At 43.2% G+C, this 21,596-nt stretch overlaps 1 protein-coding gene and 1 long non-coding RNA gene across 4 annotated transcripts in view; one reads left to right on the top strand and one right to left on the bottom strand.

Annotated features, from left to right (window-relative positions):
- LOC120754205 (uncharacterized) overlaps window positions 1-13,242 on the bottom strand; it is a 33,447-nt gene extending 20,205 nt beyond the window's left edge. Inside the window, exons 1-4 of one of the 3 annotated variants that reach the window (XR_005701355.2) lie at window positions 12,662-12,731; window positions 10,560-10,659; window positions 9,488-9,786; window positions 8,929-9,117 (exon numbers count right to left, since the gene is read on the bottom strand). This is a non-coding gene — a long non-coding RNA (uncharacterized LOC120754205). Of the gene's footprint in view, window positions 1-8,171; window positions 9,118-9,487; window positions 9,787-10,559; window positions 10,660-12,661; window positions 12,732-13,107 lie in introns of those variants that run through there. The other 2 variants (XR_005701356.1, XR_005701354.2) reach the window with 2 other exon arrangements.
- LOC120754198 (probable G-protein coupled receptor 141) lies at window positions 6,008-6,878 on the top strand. The gene has a single exon (XM_040067548.1). It carries the CDS (start codon window positions 6,009-6,011, stop codon window positions 6,876-6,878), a length of 870 nt encoding a protein of 289 aa, XP_039923482.1. The 5' UTR covers window position 6,008.
- Window positions 13,243-21,596: the final 8,354 nt, after the last annotated feature.

Genomic DNA, 21,596 nt, shown 5'->3' with positions numbered 1-21,596 from the left:
TTCTGCGCAGCTCAGGTCTGGGTGCTTGCTTCTTGGTTTGCAGAAGTACTGGCTGATGTGGGGGTCTCAGCAGGCTTCGATGCGTGGTACTGCTTCACATTCTTCACTGGAACCCACTTGAGTCCTCTTTCTGTGGAGGCAAATGCAAACCTCTTCCCCCATGTTACAGGATTATATGGTCTTTCTAACTGTCTTGATTTTAAATTTTTAATTGAAACTGGGGGGTGTACTTTCAGTTTTACCTTTTTAGTGTTCAAGAAATGTCTGTAAATGTGAGGGTGAGGCTCTTTTGCAGAGCTGTTCAGAAAATTATAAACATACTGAGCTTTCTTCAATCTCTTTTGAGGTGTCACTTGGGCTTTCCCCCTTTTCACTTGAGTTAAAATGTGTTTTAGGGTTTGGTGTGTTCTTTCTAGGGTATTTTTCAGCAGTTCTTTAAAATATGAAGAGCAGATGCCACTGTCCTTTATCACTTTTCGCAATTCTTTCACGTCTTGAGATGGGATAGGTGTCCCTGTTCTGGGACCTCCAGCTTGCTGGCTGAATATCACAGGCATAGCTAGAGGATTTAGATTTTCTTCTTTGCAAATTTCTCGTGTGACTTCATGCCAGTCTGTCAGTTGAAGGTCATCAGAACATTTCTGGGGACCTTCCAAAATCGGGATTGGTGTTGGTGGATCCTCAGATTTGAGAGGGCTAGCATCTGCAAGGGCAAAACAGTTCTCTGTCTGTCATGTATTTGTTAAAGTGGCTGTCACATTCCATCCTCCCCCTTCTCGTTGCAAGGCTTGTGTGCCAAGCTGTGGTTCTGTCATGCTTGGGCACGATGCAGGAGGCAGAAGCAGGGATGCAGGAGGCAGAGAGCTTGTCAGTGAAGACATCTGAGAAGAAGTTGAAGCTGCGGGAGGAGTCGTCAGGCATGAAGCTGTTACTGTAGCATGTAGGTCTGGCGGTGGAAGAGGCGCGGAAGGATACATATGAGTTGCTGTAGAATCGTGTTGCTGTTGTGCTGTGTGCAGGGTCGTGGACGGGGGAGGGGCTGCTGAAGGCTGTGGTTGTGCAGAAACTGCTGAAGTCTGTGGCGTCGGGGGCTGTGCAGCACGCGCGGCAGTGTGGACTATTTGCGATGGCACTGTAACAAGTTCCGGCTGAGCGTAGGTTTCAGCATGGGGCTGTATCACAGGCGGTGACGCGGCCGGGCGCGTTGGCGCGAAATGCGAATGCGCTGCGTGCACAGGGTCGGCGTAGGAAGTTATCATGGCGGCGGGCTGCATGGGGCGCGCGGGACGTGGCGGAGGCGCAGGGATCGCAGCAGGAACCGTGGGAGGGATCTCTAAGAAGTCCGCGGGCACAGGACACGCCGGAGCCGCGGCTGGGGGCTCCGGAGAGTCACCGTGCGATGGGGACACGTCGGCAGGGGGTCGTGCTGCGAACTCGGCCACAGCCCCGGCCTCCGGTGCAGCCGTCGCTCTGGCAGGGACGGGGGGGCGGGGTGGAACACGCCGCGGAGCGGGGACTGGGCGTGCCCGGCCATCCGCCGTCTGTGCTGTGGCACTCAGGCGCTGGTAGCTCGCAGGCTGGGCCGGGGCACGCCGCGGAGCGGGGACAGGGCGTGCATGGCCATCCGCCCTCTGTGCTGTGGGAGTGAGCTGCTCGTAGCTTGCGGGCAGGGCCAGGGCACGCCGCGGAGCCGGGACTGGAACGGGCTGTAGCATCCGCCGCGGCGTGGGGCTGGGGCAGTCTGCAGGCGCCCGAACACGCGGGGGAGTGACGGGCGCAAGGGGAACTGCAGGGATAGCCGGTACCGGCGCCGGCGGCACCGCGGGCGCCGGCACCGCTGCAGCCGGCACCACCGGGTCGTAGAAAGGCGGCGGCGGCGAGGCAGCGGCGGGCACAGGCGAGAGCGGCTGCGCCGCCAGCGCCGCGTCGGCCGCTGCGAGGGGACTCTGTGCTGCTTGCAAGACTGTGGCCGCTTGGTTGTGGAGGAGTCCGGCAACGGCGGCAACCACAGCCGCAAAAGCCATGGCCGGCGGAGCGGCGGGACGCGCGGGGGGGAGGGGGAGTACAGCCCGAGCCGCGGGGTGAGGGGGGTGCGGGGCTGCCGCCATGCCGGCAGCGAGAAGCGCCGCCGGAACGCTGTCAGTGGGCGGGCTCGAAGGGGCAGAAACGGGGACGGGGCCCGGCACACTGGAGCGGGGGGAGGGAGCCCCGGTAACAGGAATTCCAGCCGTGAACGGGACCAAGGCCGCGGTGGGAGGGGCCGCAGGGTCCGGTGGGGGCGTAGGGGCCGAGGGAACGGGTGCCGCAGTCACGAGGGTGGGGAATGGGGCCGCGGCGCTCGGCGGGGCCGCGGATGCCGAAACCACGTGGCGCGGGGGAGGGGAGGGGAGCGGGCTCCGCTGCAGACCGGCGGCCACGCGGAGGGGATCTCCGGGAGCGGCGTGACCAGGTGCCGCGGCTGTAGTGGCATTTTTTGTAGCGAAGAGCTCAGCGAGAGCCGTAGAAGCTGGAAGGAGCTCAACAACAGCAAAATTCTTTCGTGAAATATCATTAAAGAGTCTGTTTCCAACTGAGTCCCAAAAGTCTCTGGTAAAGACGGCTGAACGGTCAGCATTGGGAAAGTTAACTAGAGTCCATTCTAAAAGGTCTTTCAGCTCTTGCTTATGTAAAGTACCGTGATTGCAGCGTAAAAGATACTTAAGTTTCTTATAGAGATCTCTATCAAGGGTAGAATGGCAGTGCCCCATTTTTACACCAGTGTAGCTCACCTCGATGTCGCAGAAGCAGGTCCTCACTCGAGATCCGACGTAGGGGTTGGCCAGACACTCCAGTCGGCTCTCAGGACACTGCGCAGGGTCCGCTTTCAGAGTCACGGCTCCAGGCACTGCTCAGGAACAGCTCTTCCGTGCTCGGGACTCCAACCTCCCCTCGGCGCTTCAGTGCGGGCAGTGCAAAGCAGTGCCCACACGCGCTCAACGCACGTGGCAACGTACCACGGCAAAACTCCCTCCGTGAGCCCCAGTGGCCGCCGCTCAGCAGCAGCCGTCTGTGCTCGAGGGACGCCAGACAAAACCTCCTCAGAGCTCCGAGTGTTCGCTACTTAGTAACGATCCTCGTGCTCAAGGTTTTGTCTTCGGCAACTTTAAAGAGCTCCAGCCTCACGCTGCCCTGCAGCGATATACTGTGCTCACGACACCGATTAGCATACAACTGGTAATTTACCGTCCATGGGGAAGTCTCTCACAGCTTGAAAGGCTGGGTCCGGCGTTTTCCACGTTGGGCGCCAATTGTAGAAATAGCTTCCTCCTGCTGCTGAGTACTCCAGGACGGTGTAGATGAATGTAGACAAGAGATCTCTGAAGTTAGGTTTTAGAAGATGAGGTTTATTGTAAGGGATGTGAGGCCTTGCTCGGAGCTGCCAGGCTGCAGCTCGTGGCAAGGCCTAGGAAAGTGGGGGAAGGGAGAAGTAGGGAGAGGAAATTCCAAGAGAGGAAAGTCCTCGGGGAAGGGTGCAAGCAGAAAGAGAGCAAAGAGCAAAGAGACCGTCCAGCCCCCTTGGGACCCCTTATCAGGGGTCTTCAAGGTGGGCTGGAACAGGACTTGGGCCAATGGGGTTACAGATACCTGATACTTCAGGGAAGGGTTACAGATGTGGGATGAACCATACATTGAGGGGTGAGACAGAACATTCCATTTGACCTCTGGGTCTGGCTGCAGGTAACTTTCAGATGGTCACATAATTGTTTTCCCAGAGATCCAGTATCTAATACATCTCAAACATCAAAACTTACTTTCAATTCTATCTCACTTACAGGTTTCTCATTCTCAGAATAGAGGCAATCATATTTATAGGGTTTTTTGGCTTCTTCCTCCCCAACAGTCAAGAAACTGCTTTTTAATGACTTTACAAGAGATGTGACTCAAAGTCTTCCTCTGTTTAGTGAGCTTCTATGCATTAATGATATGTTTTGAGGTCTGCATTCATGCCTTTGGTTCAGGAATAATTTTCAAGGCCCACTGGCTTCTCTATGACTTTTTTTAACAGCAGGAGCTCTTAAGTTGCTTTTCATATATGTGTACAGCTTGTTTTATGTATAATATTTAAACAGTGAGAAATCTCTGAATTCTTGATGATCCAATAACACGTTAGAATGAAATCCGCTGTTAACTCTGCTAAACACTTGGTTTTTCTGGAACATTTAGCTTAATTATTAAACATAAAGCAAATTCAGGGGGAAAGTAGATGCGTAAGGAAAAAAATCCTTTGCTCAGGTGCACACTTCTTTCCTTGATCAGTGGCACTTCTCACTTGTTTAGGAGTAAAACCTGGTACCTTGTGGTAGTTGTATGGCTCAGGGAATCATTGCCCACCTGAGCTTTAAGAATGACCAAACTGGGATCACACAGTCCTGATTTGATCTGTTCTACATGTCCCAGCACAATGATGGTCTCTGACAGCTCAGCAACTTTTCTGTGGTTCTCTCTGCATGATGAAAAGAGCATTAGATGTCGCACATATGAGATTGCTATCACAGTGAAGCAAAAGGAAGGCTTGTTCCTTCCTGTGTGTGGGCTGAGGAAACCTTCAGTCCTTGGTCAAACATGTCAAAAGCTGTTTTTCTCACTCTGCTTATGTGTGCCATATGCTACAGCTGCATGAAATGACACATTTCAGGGTGAAGTCACAAAGAAGAGACTGTAAGGTAAAATTCAAATATTTTATTGCTATAAATAGCAAAAAAAATCTTAATCTATTTCAAAGTGATATAAAATGTTGCCATTAAACTGTCAATATGCTCTCTAGAACAACTAAAACTTGTACATTTTTGAAGCCGATTAGAAATATTAACGATATACATTGGAAAATGGAAGTTTGTAAAACTTCTGGTGTAGCAAAGTTTCTGGGAAATTTCTTGTGCTTGTCTTGGGACTATTAGGGAGTTTGGGGAATTTTCAACATTTGAATGCTTTAACGTCATGAATTTTAAAAGGAGGTGAACAGAAAGGTTTGTACTGATCTTGGCTTTCGAAAGATGTTTTGCTGGATGCTTCATAAATAAGAAGTTCCCCTGAAAATGTTTTGCAGTTGCAGTCTATTGCTTTACAGATGAGTGCAAAGAATTAAGAATTGCCAATTAAAACAAGTTTACTGACTTCAAACTTCAAAGGAACTGACAGAGAAGACATTGCTTTTTTAAGAGAGAAATTTTCAGCTCTTACTTTGTTCTTTCAAAATCTTTCTAAGGTAAAGATAAATTTCTTTAGCAACGTATCTATCTACCCCGTGAGCTGTCCCTGTATATTTGTACAAAAACCTGTATACAAGTCCGCATTTTGAGTTAAGTCTAAATAAGAATGCAGCTTTATGTGGCTATGTTCAACAAGTGCCAAAGAAATTATATCTCTCAAAAGATCATGTTTTCATCACTTTTCTTAGTGGAGTAGCTCAGGTGAAATTCTGTAGCAAAAATACTTGCAGATGAAGCAAGAAGAAATTGAATTTTCATCTGCAGACCTTTATTTTCAATTTGCTCCATGTATCTAGAAACAAACCATTGCTACCTTATGTGTATTCTGTGCCCATCCAGCAAGATGCAAAAAAGATGGATCAGGCACCATCATAGAGTATCCACGTATGATAGGTACAACATCTTCGTATTTCAGTATTTTCCCACTTTCAGTTTTCACTTTACAATATGAGTACAGATAAAACTTGCACAATTTACAAACAGTGTCTTTGTTATCACAAATGGCTGAATTTAGAGGCAAATATTAGAAAAAAAAAACCCAAAAAACCTGGAACGCAGTTTAGTAAATCAAAATCTTATTCATAATTATGTCAAATGTAATTTTAACTGAGAGAGGCATCGGTTATTGCTGTCATGTGCAGGATCACGACAGTTGTTATGCAATTCAGTAGTGTCTCATTAGGAATCTGTTAATAATAAAGGAAATAAAAATGTTTCACTCCTATTTTTCCTTCTCAGTAACCTTCAAAAGAGGATCTTATGAGGATGCTTAACAGCTGCATAACCCAACAGAACCATTCCTCCAATGACACAGTGCTGGACTCCTCAGAGAAGCTCCATGCTGTTCTGATAGTCCTGTACATCATCAACCTAGCTGGCGGCACCCTCGGGGTCATCATGATGTCCCAACAGCTGTTTCAAAGGAGGTCACAATCTGTGATGACCATTATGATCATCAGCCTCCTGGTGCTGCACAGCTTCATGCTCCTCAGCATCCCCTTCCGCCTCAGCTACTACATTTTGGGGGAGTGGAAATTCGGGAGGTTTGCATGCAGGCTGTCGAGCGCCATAATCTACCTGCACATGTATGCCACCTTTGCCTTTTATGTGGCCATCATCATAGCCCGCCTTCTCCGCCTGGAGTTTCGCAGGTGCTGCACCACAGCCTGGGTGGGGGCTGTGTGGCTGCTGGGAGCGCTGGTGATCACGCCTGTTCTTCTCTCCTACTATGGCACCTTGAAGACATACCACTCCTCCGAATGCTTCCAGTTCCAAAGGGAGCTACAGGAGGCTCAAATGGTGATCACAAACTACTGCCTGGTTGGGATTTTGGTGGCAGTGTGTGCTGTGCTCACTGGAATCCAGCTGACTGTGATCTACAGAGTAGCTGTGAAATACTGGCCTGACATTAACTCTCATGTGGAATTCAGGGCGCAGGCAAAGAGTTTCTTCTTCATCTTGGTAACATTAATCTGCTTTATGCCTCATCATGTATTCAGAGTATATTATATCCAAAACTATGACCTTGATAAAGACCATAAACTACTCCTATACAATGAGGTTTTTTTAGCTTTAACAACAATGTGCTGCCTGGATATGTTGTGCTTCATAGCAGGAATAGCTCACTGAACTGTGAACTACCAGGAAGTGTGTGAGAGAGAGAGGGGACGGCGAAGAGAGATCTCTGGAGTCCAGGGCAGCTCTTGAAACGTGGTTTACTGCATAGTTCGTTAGTACAAGAGCTTTGCTTAAGCTGCCAGCCACAGCTAAAAGCATGCCCGAGCTAAAAGAGCCCTAAGTTCTTGTAACAATACATTATATCTCCTTCTGTGTTGAATATTCTAGTTTACACTAACCAACCAGTACAAGACACAAATGCTACAGAATTTACATACAGCCTATAGGAACTACTACATTACCATACTGTGCCACATTTCAAACCCTAAAAGCTACTTTCTAGACTCCTTTTCCCTGCCACCTTGGCAGGGCTCCTCCCCCTTAGACCTTTGGCAATCTTTTTTCTGTCAGGGGTATTGCTCAATCAACAGGGATCTTGTCTTCAGCTAACTCAGTCCCTGTCTTCTGGCATGGCATCCTACATCTCAAAGCTTGCTTTCATTTCTATTTCACTCATAGGTTTCATGCTGTTAGAATTTTTTGCCAAGCAATCATATTTGGAAGGTTTTCCTGTTTCATCCTCTCCAACAAGGAAGTCTAGCTGCAGTTGTCAATATTGCCTTTTTGAAAGAAATAAAACTGTTGGGATTTTCCTGAATTAGGAAGACTGGTGAGTTCAGGGCATGTCTCTATAGGTCTACAGCATTGTTTGGCTTTTGCAGGCCAGTAAGATTCCTCTTTCACAAGTTATGCTTTTTAATCTTCTCTATAGAAAGCAGACCCACTTGAGTCTTACTCAAGTCTTGACCTAAGAATCATGCCCTGAAGCTTCATTAAGATTTACCTCAGCTGTCCTTCTTTAGGAATTACAGCATAAGGATCCATTCCTTTGTATTTTTTTCCTCAAAGTGTCTTAGCATCCACAACTCGTTGTGGCCACTATGTTGTCGTCTCTGAAAGTCTAATTCGTCCGGGTAATTATGATACTGAAGGGAAACAATGGAAGAAAGAAATTCATTTACAGGATATTTGCACTAGTGATTTTAGATTGCAAGGACATAAACTCTGTTCAAATGAGAAGTATTCACACAATCACAGAATGGGTCAGATTGGAAGAGACCAAAGTAGGTCTTCTGGTCCAACCTCCCTTTGTATAATTTATACAAAGTATATATTAAATTAAATTATGTGAAAACTAATCATTATCACAACTTCACCTTTACTCATGTCATTCCAAATCCACAAGGAGCTCTGAATGGTGATAATTATATATTTAGAGTGAATGAGAGCAGAACAGGATCCAAAACTTTTGCTTCATGTCACTCTCCATCAGGACTGGACCTGTGGTTGTTATCTCTTAGATCCATTGTAGCCAAAAAAGTTGCTGTGCTTCCATAACTGGTTCTGGAATTCAGTTGAGGGGAAGGATCAGACCCTCTCCAGGACAGGGAAACACTTTATTAGCCTTCCAAAACCTTTGATGTCTGGTTACTTTCAGTTGTCTGTTGATTTATTATCATATGCCATATTTTTTCCATTTACGCATATAACAAAACAGAACAAGATTAAACTTACTGAACAGTGCTTAAATCAGTTCAGCATATGCTTGTGTATGTGTACACAAACTTGTTCTGAAGTATACCTTTTCTCCATTAGATAGATTATATTCTTTGGGAATCACATCCATTTTGTGAATCTCTGTTTTATCTTCATGATTTAAAAGTTCTTTTTAATGATTCATTCTTCCTGCTCTGCTCAGTGCAGAAGGTCTCTAACCCTTCTGCTGGAGGCTCCACTGTTGTTTGCTGCATCCCAGCAGCTTGAGGCCGGATTTCTCCCACCCCAGACTCCTAGGAGTCATACAAGGCTATACTTCCTCCTTTAAGCCCTATAAGCTCCCATAATTTTTAGCCTGGCAGTCTTTGCTACAGAAAATGCTATGATGCCTGGATTCAAATGGATTAAAGCTTGATTTGGGAGGACTATAAAGTACACTTATAAAGTAATGGTACTAATACATCAGATGGATGGTATTTCTTTGCACGAAAGAAGTTACACCTACCCTCTCAATCCTGAATAGATGATTTTGCCTTGACATTTCCATTAAAAAAAACTTTGTTGAAAACTCTTGATGGTTTCAGGATCCTTTCTGCCTCTTTTTAAAAGTGTGAGGTGTCCGGGGTCCAGCAGCAAGCCCCGAAATCTGAAAATCCTGGTCTGATGGCTTCCTCTAGAGTTACCATGTCCACTCCTATTCAAACAATAGATTGATCAGTCCATGATTTTCAAAGGCAACAGGTAGACCTAGAGTTCAGTATTACACAGACGAAGTGCAAAGGGACAGATTTTAAAGTTGAATCTCCCAAGGTCTTTAGAAAAACTGACATAGCTGCAGGTGGTGCAACAAGTACAGTTTTTCCCTTGCTGTACTCCTGGGGCTAAATAAAATATCTGTTCCTTGAAGAAATGTCCTGTGTCACTGCCTATTCTCACTGACCGATATTTCCAAGGTGACCTACTTGGTAGAGATCAGAGTCATCTGACCCTGCTTGTGAGTCTGCTGATGACATATCAGTCCACCATACTGGACTGTAAGACTGGGAGAGAAAAAGGGAAATTACCTGCATGTCCTCAGCCGTGTGAACCAATCATGTCTTGATGTTCTTGCTTTTGTATTGTCTGATGTTTTTTACTCTGCTGAAATTACCCTGACCCACTGAGTTGACTTCCTGGTGTGATGCTGTAGCTGTGTTGCCCATCACAGCTGTCTGGCAGCCACTGGCTGCTGGCTGGCACTGGGTCTGCTCTGCTTGCCCTGCCTGTGTGCAATGCGGCTGCATGCAGCACCACTTCTGGGTGAGGTGAACTTGCACAACATCAAGGCTTTCTCTCTTTCCCACTCTGTCCCACAGTGGGTAGGCTGTGGGCAGACAAGACAAGACAATGGGAGAACAGTTGTGTAAATCTCACTATGGTCCTCCTAATACAGAAGATAATGGATTAAGCATTGATCTCAGTGTTTTTACATCTAAGACTCACATTAAAGTGATAGAGATAAACTCTATTCAATACCTAGTCCTCAGCTGAGAGCTTTAAAAGCACTTTAAAAACTGGTTAGAATAAAAAATGATGAGTCTTCAGAAGGATGTTCTGAGAAATAAATTCTGAAAGGACAATAATATTGAGCTCAGATTGTCAGGTACTATTCCTTACTATGAATTATATAATGATACCCCCTGGAAAACAGTTAAAAATGTTGATTTGAATGCCATTTGCAGGACCCAAGTAATTCTGGAGATAATTATAGACATTAATAATTGCTTTCACATCAAAGGATCATGTAAAATTGTAAGCCATTTAGTCACCCCATTCATTTTAAATGTTATCCAGTGAAGACTGGGAAAATCCTCAGACGTTCTAGAGCAAAGAATATCAAACTGCTAAGTGTATCTTCTATTTTTCTGCATGAACAGGGCAGGCAAGCAGACCAAAACCATGATCCCATTTGTATCCCTGACTTTGATTTGATGGAAATCTAAAGCTAGTTTGATGGAAAGCTATAAGTGGTTCTTACCATACAAATGAGTGTGCTCACTGCTGTCACAGCTACACTGCTGCTACAGGTGGCCTGCTACCACCTTACCTGAGCATATCCTTTTCAACAGTGCAGAGGGTTATGTACAAGAGACATACCTGGTTTTAATTCATATCTTCCTTCTGATTCATCTGTTCATTGTGACTGCTCACAGAGAAAGGTTGTATTGATGGTGTTGTCAGATTGACATGTCCCTGTCTGCAAACAAGCGGAAGGAACAGATGCATTAGGAGGAAACAAAGGCACACTACTACTCCCTCTTTTCTTCTTCTTCACTCAAGCAAGGACACTCTTAACACTAACATATACTGTCATAACTATCTCTTGGGTTTTTTTTTCCTGTGTCAACCCTAAACACACTACAGTCCTTGCCTTTTATCACATACATTCCAGTTTGGGGCTTTGAGTACTGTCGTCAGCCACAGAGCAGCTATCTGGCATACAGAGCAGAGCTACATGCAGGTAAAATTATGAACAAAATTGAAAATTGCTTTATCTATAAGCACATGGGTGAAAACTTTGCAGAAAAGTTACAGGGGAGCAGCATTTGTTGCAATAATTGTTGCACAGAGAATAAATACCAGACAAAAACTAAACCCAGAGAAATAATGAAAAAAATAACATTAAAAAATATCAAAGCTAAAAAAGACCAGCAAAAAAAAACCCCAACAATTTCTTCAGGCTTTCTTTACAACACCTTTTTCAGCTGTCAGTGAGGAGCCACTTATTAAATCCATGGTAAGTCAAGACCATGTGTTGTCAAAAAAGGGTGTCACATAAATTGTACAGAAACATCTTGTTCATCAGCCAACAGTTTTCTGATAAGACTGACAATCAGAAGACAAAAACCGTCTCTCAGGAAGAGGATGTTGATCTTGTACATCTTGAAAGAATTGCAGCTTCTGACTCTCTTGGGACTGAGATGGCATCCCTGACTGCAGGAGCTCTCATTCTTCAAGGAGGTGTATACAATCATTTATGGAAAACTACACACGAGCACCGAGGTACATGTGAAAACACACACACAGAGTTCCACATAGCAGAAGAGGGGAAATCTGGGCTCCAGATGAAGTAATTTTCCTTCTGACAAGGAAAGATGTGATGGAGGCTCTCAGGGCCTTAGTCCTAGCAAGAGAGTAGTGCTGGCAGCAGCTCTCTGCTTTTATGTCCTGGCAGGCAAGGACAGAGACATTGGCTGTGTCAGAGGAAAGAAGGCTGCAGGAGATAGACTAGAAGACATCAACTTGCATGAAGGTTCTTTCATTCATGATTTCTCGCAAATATTTGGAAAGGCTTATCTGTGCTTTCCAAGATACAGTACCACTACATAAAACACCTTGGAAGTTCTTAATAAAGAACTTGGAAATAAAATTGCATGAATCTATTAAGCAACAAAATTTTATAAAGCACTATGAAAAGGTAGAACATTTCTATTATATCAAAAAATATCATAAAATACATGCTACTTTGTTTCCATACTCTGCTTGGCAGAACTATCAAACCCAGTGATGCATGTTACATTACCACTACAATTTACTCAAAGATAAAAAATATAAAAAATCCTTCAACCATATTTTTTAATAAATCCAGGTCCAATAGCAATTCTTCTTCTCATTTTCATACGGTCTATCTGTGGAAATTCCCTATAAAATGTTGCAATATGGAAACCAGCAGGTGACAAGTCTTCCTACTGGAAAAATGCTGTAAGAAAAGGGGAATTTTCATAAGCTCCACATTTTGTTTTTCCATGGGCATTATCATTCTAGCCCCTTTTCCAAAACTTACACTAAGCGGGTGCCCGCCTGTCTATCCTGGATGGAGCAAATGAAGAAACAAATTTGGAAAGAGGTTTTTGTGCAATGAGGAACACCAAGATGACTCATGGACTCATCTCCTGCTCCTGGTGTCTCTCTTGCTGTGCTTTGACGCTGTTGTGAAAGCACGAAATGCCAAGGCAGAGGCTGGGAGTGCCAGTCCCATAAATGAGGCTGTACAACATAAACCACCAGGAACTTCCCTGCTTTAGCTCTACTGCTACCTTCTACAGTTACCCTGAAAACATTCCTATTTGTAAGAAGATATTTTTCTTTCCCCGAAGGCCATAGAATCTTTCAAAGGAGAAATAAATTTTCAGATAAAAACCACATGAAAACTGCCAGTCTTTTTCATCTCAAATTTCCCCCTTCCCTTGACATTTTACCTGCTAACTCCCTGAGATGCATTAACATCAGCAGAAATTACTACTGAATTAATTAAATTTTAGGCTGATGAACAAACTATGTCTGTGCAACCTTTTGATCCACCTTTTGCTTTATAATGCATGTTCACATCTAATGATCACATCTAATGACTTACCGGGTGTGTGTGGTTTAGCCCCAGCTGGCAACCAAGTACCACACAGCTGCTTATTCACCTTCCTCCCCTTCTCTCCCCATGGGATGGGGAGGTGAATTAGATAAAAGGGAAGACTTGTGGGTTGGGATAAACATAGTTTAATAATTAATATAAAGTAAAATATAAGAATGGTACTAATTATACTGAATAGGGTTATAAAAATAACAATTGTGCTGAAAAGGAGAGAGAGAGAGAGAGAAAGAGAAATAAAACCAAGAAAATCAAGCGACACACAGCACAATTGCTCACCACCTGCTGATCAGTGCCCAGCCTGTCCCCCAGCAGCAATCAGAGGGCTTCCAGCCAACTCTTTCCAGTTTATGTACATACTGAGTATGGTAGTCTATGCTATGGAATGTCCCTTTGGCCAGTTCAGGCCAGCTGTCCTGGCCATGCTACCTCCCAGCTTCTTGTGCACCTAGCAGAGAATGAGACACGGAGAAGTCCTTGACTTAGGGTAAGCACTGCTTAGAAACACCCAAAACATCAGGGCATTATCAACTTTATTTTCATCCCAAAGTCAAAACACAGAACTGCATTAGCTACTAAGAAGGAAATTAACTCTATCCCAGCTGAAAACATGGATTTAGCATGTGGTTCTACAGAATACAGGAATGAAGAGCCCTTTGTTCTTGAACTAAGAGCCCTTAGTTCTTACCCCTTTAAAGACGAGTGGTTTGGTATCATATGGCACATTGTTCATATTCTCATTTTCTGTTTTCCTTTCCTTCTCATCTGTTTGGTGAAGTACTGTTTTTTTGTTTGTGGGTTGAAAAACTAACTTACTGAGCACCATAAACTTCAGTGTAATTTTTCCAGATTTCTAGACTTGAGCTAGTCTGTTACTGATTACCCTAATGCTTGACTTATTTGATTTGTTGCCAGCCAAACTCTGGCAAGAGGAAGCTGGAGAGTATAAAGTTTGAGAACCATTGCCTTAAACCAAAGTTACAGTGTGATTACAATTACTTTCCAGATTTATACAGCTTTAAAGCTTATTTGGTTAACAAAAACTCTTACTCAACCTGGTGTCTGCCCAGAGATGTGTCATCTGCAGATTAAGAAGGTTCCCACCATGCAACCATCTCAACTCAAAAGCTTTGTTCTAAGATCCATATTTTATATGTGGAATGGACACAGCCCTGTGACTCACAAGACAATCTTTGTATCAAAGCAGGGGCTTTTCATTGAAATACCTGAACAGCCTTGATGGTGGATTCCTCTCACACCACACTCTGCATAAATATGAGAATAACTTACAAAATAATCTCACAATAGTATTATCTGCTGGTGAAGCATTAGAGCAAGATTAGAGTCACATAGAGGAAGGAACTAACAAGTCTGCAAAACTGAGACAACAAAAACAATGAAATCTTAGGTTTTACAAATGAGAAACAGTTCAACTGTAAAAGTTAAGCCATTAAAAGTCAAGGTAAAACAACATAAGGGAGAATGGGAAAAGAAGGAATATTGTAACTCATAACTATCTACTTGTTTATTTAAAATGACAAAGAAGTTAAGAGACAGCAAGAGAGAAATAGATAAAAAGACAAAAAAGAAGAGGCAGCTTAAAATGTGTCTCTGAAGTATGCTAACAAAATTTGAGAGATCAAAAATAGACAAGAATTGCTATCTGACAAATAAAAGTGGCTGAAAGATGAAATGTGAGGGACATGTTAAAGACATTTCTAGGAAAGTCTTGATAGACCAAAAACCATGGATTGCCCTTTCAGGAGTGGAATTGCCCTCTGAAATCACCTCTGAAATCAGAATCTCTATTATTAAGTATAACGATAATGAATTCCATTAGTTCTCTTCTAGAATTTTTCTCCTACTAGTGCTCACAGAGCTTGAAAAGGAATTCAATTAAAAAGAAATGCTCTCCTCTCATTATCAGATGGGATAAAATCTTTTTAATCAGATCTTTTCTGATCAGACAGAATAATAATCTAATAAGAAAGCAATACATCCTCTACACCTACTTCTGCACTGGAGAGCTCCTCATGAAATTGCTCCTGGGGAAAAGTTGTCAGCTCACCCTTGTTCCTGCACACCCACACTGCATGAGCCAGCAGGGATCTGATCAAAGCATCCCAGGTTTTCTGCCAGCAGGTAATAGACACTGAACAGTCTCCACGTGCTGTTGTTTCACGGAGCAGTTGCCATCAGATAAGGCTACAGCTGAGGTGGCATGGAGCCACTTCCACCCCAGAAGCATCACTCTGTAATCCAGATATGGAGCGCAGTCCTGTGCCCAGGTTACCTCTGCCTCTGGGTGATTGTGGTGCAGGGACAACTTAGGAGCCAGGGAAGAGTAAGGAGGTGGTCTGATTCAAGCATCTAATAGGTACTAGTTATGCCAGTTGTGAGGCTGTAGAGTCACGATCCTTGGACTTTAGAAACACTCTTCTGGCACATAGCTAGGTAAGCTAGAGCTTGGCATGTTTTGCTGAGTTTGTAAGTTAGAAGAGAGTCCCACACGGCTTCTCACCTATAAAATCTACACACAGGTGTAATCCAGCAAGTTTTGGATCATCAGCTCTTCCTGTAAAATCAGAAGAAAATATCCCCCATTCCTTCCTGCTAAGGGTAAGCCCCTGCCTTTGTTTTCTGGTGAGAAATATCCTTGCAGTAGGAGCTTTTCATGAGGTGCTGCCAGCTGGCCAGTGGAACATAGCTGGGCATGTGTTCCTGGGAGAGAGAGCTGTGGGAATATGGGGGTATAAGCAGCTAGCAGAACCAACAAAACACACTTTCAGAGAATTGAGATGGATTCTAGCCAGTCAGAAAAATATGTGAATGCACATAATAAATTATGGTAAGACTTCAAGAAATTGAAATATACTCTTAATCCATGTGGAAGCCTGAGAAACCTTTTCTACAAAGATTTAGAAGAGTCACTGGCAGAATATTTGAAACAGACTTGACCATGATGCAAGCACCCAGTTCGGCAATCATTAAACCACCACATTAGCTGCTCTGGGGAATGCTTTCTGAAATCTGTATTAACTTTCAGAGAAAAGGACTCATCAACCTCCAAACTGAAGTGTAAGTGTGCCACACCACAATACCATGAGAGCATCCTGTCACTCTGATTGATTGCTCTTAAAGGGACTATGCTACTCCATGTCCGCCAATAAGCCAGTGGGCACCATGAAAATGCACAGAAAAATCATTTTCAGGACCCTTAAGGTGTTAACAGTGCAGACTTCCTTACTGGATTAATTTCACTTATCCCCATCCATCAGAGCTGTAGAGAACTCTCCCTCTTCTCTTGCCAAACTCTCTTGTGTTATGTAACAGCATTATGAGAGTAGTTTGCTTCCAAATGACACTGAGGAAGACTAATGCTATTAGGTATGGATATGTGCAATACTGCTGTCACAGTCTTCTGCCTTGCACAGCTCCAGAGTGGCTCAGTATGAACCACAGCCCGAGCAGTTCTAGCTGCATGACTGTTCTGTTCCAGCAATGGGAAGAAGGGACAAGGAATGATCCATGTCCTATTCTAATGCACTTAGTTTTTCCTGTCTAATGTTTAGACCTCCTCTTCCTGTCCATCAAAGTGCCAAGACCCACCAGAGATTCCCTACATAAGAAGGTGGTGTGTCTCAGAAATGATACATATATATGGAAAGAAGTAAGAAGAGGGAGATGCCAGTAAATTACTTGCCTGGTGCCTGTACTGAGTCTGAAGAAGCTTTACCCGTGATGTGCTAATACACCAACCACTCCCCATTGAATGTTCAGGGAAGGCAGATATTTTGCAAGACTGTTTTTCACTACATCTAAAACACAGGTTCCAAGCTATTGGCCCTCATGTCCTCTGCACCAGGAAGGAAGTGATCTGCAGGTCTTCACAGTAAGAGTGCTGGTGCCAGCAGAGACTAAATGGCACAAAGTGTTAACAACACTTAAATCGCTAAGACATTGATACAGTTTACTGACAGCAACACAAACCCAATTTTTGTCACAGAAAAAGAATTATTTCAGAGCTTTCTAAAAGCTACAGAGAAATATCTACCATTAAATTCTCAGTGGGAACTGAAATGCCAGAGTTTCATACAGTAGCCCTGGCAATTTCTGACTTCAGCTTCATGTTTTCATATGCAGCAGCCTGCAGCTATGGACCTACTTGTAGCAATGATGGTTGATTATTTTCTTATTACAGGGAAAGAAGTGGAAGTGGTCAGGGTGAATGGAACTGCTGACATCCTCGGCAGCATTCTTGGACATCCTGATGTGGTGCAGATTATGTCATCAGATCACATCAACAACCACCTCCAAAAGTACATTCTGTAAGAGAACCTCTTGCTTTGGACTGATATAATCTCCATGTGCCCGTCGTGGGCTTTCCCTGACATTCAGGTGGTTTTAGAGTCTTTTTGCCCTCTGCAAAGCTCTGTGCCAAACGGATGAAAGAGACGGAGCCTTCAAGTTCTGATTTTTCAAGGTTGCATGCTTCGTTTATTATTTCTTATCTTACAATTTTCTCAGTGCCCAACAAGATGTTCGCAGCTGCTCGGACATCTGACGACTCCTCCCCGCCCAGGGCTGTCCTTATCTTTTATACTAATTGCTACATATTCTTTATTTATCATTTCTTGCCAATGCCTATTACTAATACTAAACAGGTCATCTCTGCTTTGACCCAATCTTCTTAAACTACTTTGTGCCAACGTCACTGCTGAAATGGAGTGAGGGAAGAAGAAAGAAGAAGCAGGACACAACGCCCCAGATCCTCCATCTTGCCCCCATTCACTTCAATGCTATAAATCTAAATTTACTGGTTTTTCACCCTGTGATAAGCTAAACTACAATCTTTCACACTCTTGTGGCCTGCAAACCCTCATGCAGTGCAGGAAGCATTTCCCATGGACTGAGATCAAAGCCTGAGTCTCTCTGAGCTCTGGGCCGGGGTCCCAGACCCCCCTGTCCAGGTCTCTGACCCTCCAGGGCAGCCAAAGGAATGCCTTGGGCTCCAACGTGTGCCAAGCAATAAAGGATTTGCATCAGCCCCAGGTGATAGTGCATTGAAACAACAGGCAGTGGTGACCACAAGAGATGTCAAAAATTTCAAGGCTATTTGTTATAATATTGATGGCCTGAGACCAGAAAAGGCAAGATGTCCTCACAGTTCTCTAAGGAAAACAGGTTGGTAATATTGAAGGAAAATAGAAATTCACTGCCATATTTTAAAACATTTCATTTCTATCAATATAAACTCTGCTGGAAGTAATGCAGAAGTGGTGCTAAGAATCCGATCCACTGATCTTAGCTAGCACAAGATAACGCAGCACATTAATTTCATAGGTGAAAAAATATCTGATGCCCTGCAGCAAATCTGCAGCAGGGTGTGTGTAACATTTCTGGATTTTTCTGTAGTCCAGCATACAGCTGCCTTTCTTTTAAGTACCTAATGACACCCATTTTTTAATTAAAAAGTTAACAAGCAGTGTAGCAACTGGGAACCCAGTCACATAACTATTTCTTTCTTTTGACTTAACTTCTGTTTTATTAAGTAGTTTTTCTTGCAATGTCACAAAGAAAAATAAGTCTTCAGCATTGTCATGCTAAGTGACACACTAGTTTTATTGTGTGGAATGTTGTATGTGCATAGGCAATAGCTATGACAAGATGGAGAGAAATTTTATAACAACACAATTATTAAGTCATTTGGATATGTTTTCCAACTACTGCTTTGTATGTTTGATACCATAATCTTTTATCTTACGTGACTCAAAATGTGACACCATTAGAAGCCTTTTTGACATAATTATTTTCAAGGTTGTTTAACAGAACTGTGGTACTTGGTAGTATTGTGATATTTTTTAGGGGTTTAGTGCCATGAAAGACTCAAGTGAGATTACTCATCAGCACTGTCTTCTCTTTTCTCTTCTCCGTGCTCTGCTGCATCTGTCCACTTGTCAGCTTCTCAGAAAGCCTCTTGCAAGATTCCAAATGGGTTTCTTCCTCAGCCGTAGCCTAACCACCAAGTGGCATTCTTGAACTTTCCTGGATAGTTTCTATGCTTCCAACATTTTAGTTTTAGAGAGGGGCTGTCAGGTTCTTCACTGTTGCAGAGGCCCTCCTATTAGAGGGTAGAAATGAGCCAAGGCACACACTTCTTGTTAAACACAGCATAAAAAGGTTCCTGGTTTACTCCTCTTCATGGCTTAGTCATCTTAACTCCAACTATTTGCTGACTGTGGCTGCAGCAAGCTCCTACTGTAGCTCCCTTGCAGCCTCGGACTATGTGTTATTTCCTGCTAAACTATGACTGCAGGTATTAGCTTGCAGACTCTGACTGCAGGCTTTTACCTAGCTAGACTAGGACTGCAGGTTCCACCAACAGGCTCTAATTGCTGACCCAGACTGACCTTGCAGCACTGATTCTCTCTCCCCAGGATCCTACTCCATGAGTCCCTCCTTCACACTCCTCAAAGCTCCTCCACCACAATGATCCTCCCCTTACTACCTCACCCCTTCTTTTATCTCACTTATCCTTATTGGATACAGCTGTTACTCATCAGGGGGGAGGCTGTATTGGTTAATTAACACAGTTATTACTAATCAGGGGTGAGGTTACCTGTATTCCCGTCTCCTAAACTTTACCATAAGCTGAGCTGGCCTTTGAACATACTACATTTTATTATTCCTCACAGACACCACAAAACCCCCACCCAGAATAGAGAAAATCCCTCATACCAGTGGAGTTATCACAAACCAATTATGTCAAGTAATCTACTGGTCAGAAAGCACACTGAAAAAGATCACCAGTGCATAACATTTAACTGAGTGTTTTTAAAAAAGATTAGAGAAGGTTAAAAAATATTTTTTTTCCATTCAGCTGTAATGAATCACTCTGTGGTTGGTGTTATCTCTCCCTGGTTTTCCACTGTTTAAACTTCCTGTTCGTCACAAAGTCACTCACTGCTGCTGTGGCCACCCCAAGATAATCTGTGTTGTTTAAGCCAGTTATCTTGAACAGATGGGTACTTTCAGCAGGCAGTGCAGCCCTCTCAAAAATAGGTGTTTCAGATAAATAGGAGAATTAACATCCGAACTCACCAATCTGTCATTACCACCACTGAGAGAGTCCAGACATTTGCCTTTTCCCCTCTAACTTCTGGAGCCCTCTTGATCTCCATCCATGCTTGGCTTTAACTACCAAACTGAGAGGCCACCCCTCTGACACTCCCAGATCAAGCACTCAAGCTTTCCTCCCCTCACATTACACAAATTATTGTAAATTGCCTAATTGATCTAATTTCCAGTGCTTTACAGTTTGCTATTCATGGCCTCATTATACTTTTTTATATTCTTTTAGAATTGTTTACAGTAAGTGAGCTACAGTGGACAGTGCAATCCTGATAAATCCTGAGGTCTTTGAAAGGAGCGATGCAAAATTCGTAAATTATACTATTCATATAACACTGAAGCTGGTAAAGAGATGGAATTTGGTCTCAAGTTCCTCAATATTGCTCACTAATCACAACAATCAAGTTGCATAGCAGGTAGAGTCAAGATATGCTTGAAATCAGTCACTATATTTAAAATTAAAAGTAGTCAGCAAAACCAAGGAGATGAGAGTCTGAGTTGTAATTGAGTTCCTTCATTGAGGTGCTTTAACAATTCATTTTTCCCTCCCCATCTTTCTTTCTGAATGGAAAGTTAGCCAGCTAGAAAGCTATGCAGTGAATTCTCGTGTCTGCATGAGTCTTTCTGCCCTTTCTCCCAGAAAGGTGTCCTCCATTCATAGCTTTACATCAGTAAGTGCTGTGTTTAGAGTAGTAATCTTCACTTTACATAATCCTCTCCTTTATATACTCCTGCTTTCAACTGGGAGCAAATGCTAATTTGATCATGCATAAGATACATATATAAATGTCAAGCAGCTCAGCTGTCTTCTTCCTCTGCTTCTCAGTATTGTTGTAATGGACGATGTTGAAGTGCATCAGTGCTGACACTTATCCTGTTAAAGCTCTGGAACTGCACATCAGTGCTACTCTAATGTTATCATTTTTTGCATTTTTGTCTTCTGGCTGAACAGGCAGTATGATTGATTACAGAAATCCTGGTTAAGCAGAAAGAAGTTACTAGTTAAAATAAGCATTTACATGAGTCACAAATAAAGATTTAGAGGTAAGCCAGAACCTATAGTTAAGTATGGGCTATAGATTTATTTTATTTTATTTTATTTTATTTTATTTTATTTTATTTTATTTTATTTTATTTTATTTTATTTTATTTTATTTTATTTTATTTTAAGCAAACCCTTCTTTCAGTTATAACTGAACTTTGACTCGAAAGAAAACTTCACAAGACAAAAATACACATGCATGAATCAAAACTTATCCAGCTTGAGATCCAGTGAGGCAGCATGGATTCTAGAACCTGAAAAATATAAAAGGATGATAAAAACACAGTCCAGACTCAAAAGATAAAGAGTACAGAAAGTGAGAAAAGCAAAATTTAACATGCACACAGACTGGGAGTAAAATGGAGAAAAGAAGAAACATTTCCTCCACAAAAACAGAGAGACTGCCACTCTGTGGCACCTTTTTAAACAACATTTGGGAACAAGTTTCTTCTGTGACAGAAAAAGGAAGGATGAGAAATGTATGAGTTTACAAGGCAGTCACACTTCATTATTTTATTTCATTTTTACAGTTATTCTCAAAATCACTGTCTTATCATCTGAAAGATACATATATGTAGAGAGACATTCCCTTAGCAAA

The sequence above is a fragment of the Hirundo rustica genome, chromosome 1, assembly GCF_015227805.2.
Source record: "Hirundo rustica isolate bHirRus1 chromosome 1, bHirRus1.pri.v3, whole genome shotgun sequence".
In the NCBI taxonomy this organism is placed as follows: domain Eukaryota; kingdom Metazoa; phylum Chordata; class Aves; order Passeriformes; family Hirundinidae; genus Hirundo; species Hirundo rustica.
This window is presented reverse-complemented; position numbering and strand designations above follow the sequence as displayed.